General features: G+C 48.1%; 1 protein-coding gene and 1 long non-coding RNA gene across 2 annotated transcripts in view; one reads left to right on the top strand and one right to left on the bottom strand.

Annotated features, from left to right (window-relative positions):
* Positions 1-4,160, bottom strand: part of LOC109311555 — a 21,973-nt gene extending 17,813 nt beyond the window's left edge. The window contains exon 1 of the long non-coding RNA XR_002101537.1: positions 3,676-4,160. This is a non-coding gene — a long non-coding RNA (uncharacterized LOC109311555). The remainder of the gene's footprint in view (positions 1-3,675) is intronic.
* The window catches only part of CIB4 (calcium and integrin binding family member 4), a 70,330-nt gene that overhangs the window by 18,110 nt on the left and 44,907 nt on the right, over positions 1-7,313 (top strand). The window contains exons 2-3 of the mRNA XM_019537252.1: positions 1,514-1,548; positions 2,337-2,433. Of these exons, the coding sequence (XP_019392797.1) occupies positions 1,514-1,548; positions 2,337-2,433 (132 nt within the window). The remainder of the gene's footprint in view (positions 1-1,513; positions 1,549-2,336; positions 2,434-7,313) is intronic.

The following is a 7,313-nucleotide window of genomic DNA, read 5'->3' as shown; positions in this document are numbered from 1 at the left end:
ATGTGTGTGAGGGGACGACACCCCCCCCGTCAGACATGACTGGATGCGTGTGAGGGGACGACACCCCCCCGTCAGACATGACTGGATGTGTGTGAGGGGACAACACCCCCCATAAGACATGACGGCGAGGTGTGGTGACAGCTCACTGGCCCTGGAAGGAGTTTGCTCCCTCACGATCTCTTTGGGGATGTGGGTTTTCCCCCGCTGCAGTCACCAAATCCCAGAAACCTGAGGATAAATTGCCCCATTTCAGAAAACAGGGATGGGAGAGCCCAATCTGGGGCTGACAAGAAGTATTACAGGCTAGATCAGTGACTGGATATGTTAAGAGACATATTACATATTACCTTATTACAGCTGTTACTGAGTAATGAGCAGGTCTGCCATATGCAAAGGCGTTTACATAGCTTCTCCATATTTCTTTTCTGGTCACGCTCCCATCTCCTAGCTGAGATCAGGGCCCCTTGCACAAGGCACTGTGCACACAGAGATGGAGAGCCAGTTTGTGCCTTAATGACCTAATAAAAAGGAATAGGAGAGAATTTTGTTATGCCCATTTCACAGGTGGGGAAACTGAGGCAGAGAATGGTTACAGGTCTTGCAACACTGTGTCCTGTCCAGGATGCCCTTGAACAAGTCCTGTTCAGCTGCTTCAAGCCCAGGGAGGTGCTGAGGAAGGCTCCCTGTGATTCCTCTCTGATGGTCAGGCGCTGGCAAGGCAGCCAAGCAGTCTCACCAGCACGTCTCTCGGTTTGGCCAGGACACAATCCCGGGACACTGTAACTTGCCTGTGGTCACACAGGGTTAGGAAGCAAACCCCCATTTCCTGAGCCCCACGTGAGACCTGGGCCAGACATCCCTTCCTGCCTAGCCAGTGACCAATTATCACCACAAACACACAGACGAGTGATCCCAGGTGTTGCAAGATCCATACCTTTGCTTTCCCTGATGCTTTTGTGGTCTAATCCTGGCTCTCAGGTGTGTTGGATGTCAAGGAAACTCTGAATTGGCTCCTTTGAAAGGGGGGTGGTGCAAAGAGGATGGTGTCGGGCTGTTCTCAGTGGGGGCAGATGATGAACAAGGAGTAATGGGCTCAAGCTGCAGCAAGGGAAGTTGAGGTTGGGTATTAGGAAAAAAATCTCTCTCGCTAGGAGGGTTATAAAACACTGGAACAGGCTCCCCAGGGTGGGGGACTCTCCATCCTTGGAGGTTTTGAAGACCCGGGAAGACAAAGCCTTGGCTGGGATGATGCAGTTGGGGCTGGTCCTGCTTGGAGAAGAGGGTTGGACTGGCTGTGACCTCCTGAGGTCCCTTCAACCCTCGTTTTTTATGATCCTTCACCCCTCCACACACTTGTGTTCTGGAAACACCTGGGCCTGTGCTGAACGTCATCCTAGCACGAGTCCTGCTTTGCCAGGCTGTTAGTACATCAGCAAGGCCACCTGACAGGTGTGCTATGTGCCAGACAAGGTGGGTTTGCACTGTAGCCTCACATATCTCTGATTTATTGCAGGCCCTCACATTCCTGACCAAGAAGGAAATTATACGGTGAGTTCATTCCCAAGCTTTTTTCCTTTTCCTCCAGCCTGAGCAAGGCCCTACTTGCTGAGGCAGTTTGGCATGGCAGGTATATGCTTTTAGAGTCCCAGGCGTCTCTCTGCTGCTTCTGACAGGTTTTGGATCAGGTCTGTAGAAACCATGAATGGGTGGGTAAATGCTGTTTTTGATCCTGCCTTCATCTTTACTGCCTGAACCAGCCCAGACAGATCCTTTGTTCAACCTCCTATGCAGACTATGCAATCACCCCTGACACATCACATCACACCTGTACCTGCCACAGCAAAAGCAGGGGGGCCATGGCCATGACCACACACCTACTAACAGTTATGGAGGTATTTTCTGCCATATAGACAGGCAGCACTTTCACTTGGATTGAGACCATATTCATCTCATCTCACCACCCATAGCCAAAAGGTGGTAAAGGCTCATTTATTTTCCCTGCATGCTACATTATTTTACAGACCTCTAAAGATTGCATCCCATCATTAATTGTCCTGTTCGCCATCATAAGCTATTACGGCTCCAGGAGAATCAGATGTTACCGAGAAGGGAAATGCATTATGTGTGACAGCTGAATCTGGATCCTAGATTAGCTTTCTTAACCAATCACCCAGATATATCTTTATTGCTCTCCTGGAAGGCTGCGAGCCTGGGTTCTTAAACATTAATGCTGTCCTTCTCTGCCATGGGAATTCACCTTGATTTGCCAAGCAGGCGAGCATCCTTTCGAGCTGTGGGGCCCAAGGTCACCCTCTCTGACACTGTCCTTTTTGCAGTATTCAGCGCACTTTCCAGAGTTTCTGCCCCGAAGAGAAAGATTACAGAGAAGAGAAGTTGACGTCAAAGCAGATGTGCTCCTGGCCAGAATTAAAGGTAAGCTGCATCATGGAGATTAGCACAGGATTGGAAATGGGGAGAACAGGAGCCAGCTTATCTTTGTCCCTGGGAAAACAGGGCAGGAGCAACCATAGAGAGTCCTTGGAAGCCGGAAGGGGGGAGTGTCCGTGCCTGGCTAGAGGTTGATCTTTTTGCTGGATAATCTGGGGACTCGTTCTGGCTCTGACGCAGATTCCTCGAATGAGCTGTGCTAAGTCACATGGAAGCCTAACATGGAGACTTGCCTTGCTCGTTATGCTTGTGAAGTGTTTGGGGACTATGGACACAGGACGTGTTAGAGGCTCATTTACAGCTGATGGTCATTGCAGAACCCCATCAAGGATTTCAGGAAGTATCATGGGGTGCAGAGGGAGGGCATGGATTTCCCCCTCCTCTGGGAGGTACGGTGCTTTCCCGTCTTGCTGCTGGCTTGCTCTGTCATGTGGCTCTTTGTTCAGAGGGCTAGCTGGTCCCTCCAGTCTGGAAGCAGAGGACTGTAATTTGGGTACTTCCCAAATCTGGACTTGTACTGGTACAGTAGAGAATAAGCTGAATAGGAGCCAGCAGTGTGCCCTTGTTGCAAAAAAAGTCAACAGCCTCCTGGGCTGTTTGAACAGAAGGGTTACTTGCAAATCATGGGCAGTGATTCTTCCCCACTATCCAGCACTAGGGAGGCCTTCCTTGGAGTCCTGTGTCCCGTTTTGAGCCCTTCACTTCAAGAAGGATGTGGGCAGTTTGGAAAGAGTCCAGCACAAGGCAACAAAAATAGCTAGGGACCTGGGGAGCATGATTTATGAAGGCTGAAAGAACTAGGGTTATTTAGTTTGTGGATGAGGAGGTTGAAGGGGAGTTTGATAGCCATCTTCAGGTACCTACAGGGCCATTACAGAGGGGATGGAAGTGGGACCATAGGGACAGGACTAGGAACAGTGGCACACACTTGCTGAGAAATTTGCTTAGTTTTTTTTACTGTTTCTTCAAAGCGTTTTTCTTGATGGTTGGTCAATTAAAGTCCGAACAAAGCAGGGAGGAAAAGGTTGATCATATCATAACTGTTAATTGCCTGGCTTCTGTTTTTGATTGTCTAGGTGTAAGGATTATGAATTTCTGCAGCCTTTGCAATTGTAGGTCAATCACAGATGAGGGGCCTTGAGTGTCAGGCAGGATACTTAGAGGTGTCACCAAACTTGCTTTTGGGTATTTGTTTATCAATGGGGTACATTGACAGTAGCTCATGACTTCAGACATACACTGAATGGTTCAGACATTTTTAACACCTTAGAGTGACATTGGATGCCTGCTTTGAGAAATGTGAGTATGTCACATGCAGAATATCCTCCCTATATTCAATGCACCCTTTACAGGTTTCTTTTGAGATGCATATTGAGTCTTCTCTTTTCTTTAGCTGCTAGGTCAATTGAAATGCATATGCAATTTTCTTGCCTTCACTGGCTCAGCCTTTCTTTAAAGGGCTTTCTTAGGTACACACGTGATGAGTGCATCAGGACTCTGCCAACAATTTTAACCACTTTTATTATCTTATGTCATGGGTCTGGTATTGCCTATCACAAGCACTCCACTGTCTCAACACCTAATGGGTTGCAAGCCATTAGCGGAATTTAATTTTCTTGTGGCAGTCTTGTTTCCACAACCCAGTCTTGCCCCAGCCACTATCCTGCATTTTTATGCAAAAGATGCTGTCCAAGCTTTCACAGTTTTCATATGCAGTACCATAATTGCTCTTAAGATCTCTATGTGTTGCATGACTGAAAGCCATGGCAAGGAGAGCATCCAGCAGATCATCTTCATTGCCCCACCCCTGAATTCCTGGCCCCGTTAGGAGCCTGGCAGGTTGGGTGAAACAGCTCCATGGGACAGATTCAGGTATCTCTGACACCCCTGTTTTAATCCCTTCCCAATGCTTCTCCATACATGCTGAGAAAGCAGCAACTTTAAATAAGATAAACTGTCCTGTTGTTCCAAAGCTGCATTTGCATTTTTTTACACGGGTGTCTCTGCCAGCTGCATTTGAGCTGATGATCTCTGCCCAGGCACTGCCTATCCCTTTTAATGCTCATGGCCAGGTCTGCTCACATCCATTCAAGTGATGGATGTGCCTCTGGAGTAGGCAAGCAGTGTTTTTTTTATTCCCTTGCCATGACTGGGCATTGCAGTTTGCTCAAAACTCCCCTCCAAACTTTGCCCCCCTGCATGTCTTTAGAGTAGAATCTACTCCCTTCTTAGGGTGCTGATAACAGTCCACCCAGGGCTCTTTTAATAGAAGTCTCCTTGAATTACTTCTTCTCTGTAGCACAGGAGGGCAGAAGGGAAAGCAGATGTTTGCTGTGTGTCCTCAGGTCACAAGGGAGTCTGACATTGCCTCCGCAGAGCAGGGCATGCAAAAGCAGGCTGGAAAGAACTGGAAGAGAGTTTTCTGCTCTAGCAAAATGGCAACAGTGAGCCAAAGTCTGGGGCAGGCTGGGAACTTAACTAGCAATTGCAATGGTTAATTAACATGCCCCAATTACATAATTACATGAATTTGCACTAATTAGAAAAATTAGGATACATTTAGGGGAAGTAACTGATTTGCTTAACACAGCATCTTCCATCCAACAGCTCTGCAAATGCAACAGGTGTTTCAATACAATGCCAATGCTGAGGGTGGTAGCTGCAGCATACAGAGGAGAGGCTGAAAGAACTGGGTTTATTTAGTCTGGAGAAGAGAAGACCGAGGTGAGATTGAATAGCAGCCTTCAACTCCCTGCAGGGGGAGGATGGAGCTGGACGCCATCCAAAGAGGATGGAGCTGGACTGTTCTCAGTGGAGGCAGATGACAGAACAAGGAACAATGGACTCCAATGCAGCAAGAAAAACTGAAGTTGAATATTAGGAAATACTTTCTCACTAGGAGGGTGGTGAAGCACTGGAATGACTTACCCAGAGAGGTGGGGGAGTCTCCATCCTTAGAGGTTTTGAAGACCTGGCTGGACAAAGCCTTGGCTGGGATGATGGAGTTGGGGCTGGTTCTGGTTGGGGCAGGACTAGATGACTTTCTGAGGTCCCTTCCAGCCCTCATTTTCTATGAATCTGTTTCCACATAAAAAGCTAGCCCATCTCCAACTTGTGGTCCTGAGCATCCAGGCCAGCATCTTGGTTCCTCATTTTGCTGATAGGAGAAATAACCTGCTTACCGAGCAAACCAGGACTAGAACTAGGCTCTCTTGAGTGCCAAACCTGGTCAGCAGCCACCATGGGACTAAGTAGGCTGCAGTAGAGACCTACATTTTTACTGTTTGGAAGTACGTAGCTTTCTCGCTTGGGGCAGACCCAAGTGGGGCATGGCTGAGGCTTTTATAGTTGACTATCCCAGTAGCCATCTCTGTGCTTATCTGCAATGACCATTAGTACCAGAAAGAGCCTTTGTCTCTCTCTAGTGGAGCCTCAGTCTATTGAATTAAAATGGCTGTGGGTCCATCCCACTAAAAATCGGGGGCCATCACTGGTTGGGCAGCCAGAGCCTTTAAAAATTCAACAAATTAAGGGGGACAAATCATAAGAAAACAGGGTGTGCACGTACAACGTCAAAGGGCCAAAACAAGTGCTCTCAGGGGGGACACCGAGCAGAGCGCCCACCGGCACTTGGACTCAGATAGAGTGCCGGTAGCTACTGCCCCACAATGCTCCACCTGGAGATATGCGTGCAGGTCACTGAGGAAAAAGGCCCGCGGTTTCCTGGAGCCTTCCCAGCCAGAGCGTTCTAGTGGAGCCTCGGACTGGCAGGGGATCCATGAGACACGGAGTCTGGTCATCTATTTCAGGTAATGCCCCCATATAATCACAGTAGCCAGCTCCATCTTAAAATCAGGTAGTGGTTTTGTCCTCAGGTCTCTGCTCCAGAAGCTGTTCTGCTCTGATGGTTCAGGACCTTCTTCTAGTTTCCATCTTCAGATTATTCATCATGATCTGTATATTCCTCCCCATTCCTGTAATCAGTTTTCTAATTACAGAGCTCTCCGGTTAGTCTGACAACCATCACCTGTGGTGCCTTTTAACTTTTTTCTTCATGCCATTCATTGTTCTTTCCCTCAAACTTTGCTCAAACTCCTTTCAGACTCTGGACTAATAACCTGTAGTTGCTGGTATCACATTCTCCCCTTCCTCTCCTGCCTTTGCTTTTCTCCATGAAGACAGTACTGATAGGAGAGATCTGTCAAAAACTATTGTTATTGGATCTGGTGTTTAATTCTGAACTCTGGGAGAAAGTAAAAGGAAAGCCCAGGGCGGTATAGGACCACTACTGAATGGGCAAAAGCAATTGGTGACAGACAGGGGGACAAGGCTGAACTCCTCAATGAGTTCTTTGCCTCAGTGTTCCTAAATGAGGGGCAAGACAAGTCTCACAATGGGATTGTAGAGAGGCAACAGCAAGGCACCAGACTACCAAGCATTGACCCTGAGATGTTGCAGAGTCACTTGGAAGGACTGGCTGTGTTTAAGTCGGCAGGCCCGGATGAGCTCCATCTGAGGGTACTGAAGGCACTGGCTGATGTCATTGTACAGCCACTGGCAAGAATATTTGAGCACTCATGGCGCACGGGCCAGGTCCTGGAGCACTGGAAAAGGGCCAATGTGTTCCATATTCTCAAGAAGGGGAGGAAGGAGGATCCAGGCAACTATAGGCCAGTCAGTCTCACCTCCATCCTTGGCAGTCTTTGAAAAGATTATTAAGGCTCATATATGTGAGATCACAGCAGGAAGAATTATGCTGAGGGAAACCAGCTCGGGTTTGTAGCAGGTAGATCATGCCTGACTAATCTAGTCTGTTTTTATGACCAGGTTACAAAACACCTGGACACAGGAGTATGGGTTGACAT

This window comes from Crocodylus porosus, unplaced genomic scaffold (genome assembly GCF_001723895.1).
Source record: "Crocodylus porosus isolate Cpor-Errol unplaced genomic scaffold, CroPor_comp1, whole genome shotgun sequence".
Classification (NCBI taxonomy): Eukaryota; Metazoa; Chordata; order Crocodylia; family Crocodylidae; genus Crocodylus; species Crocodylus porosus.
Note: the sequence above shows the minus strand (reverse complement) of the source record. Positions and strands in the feature narration are given on the sequence as shown.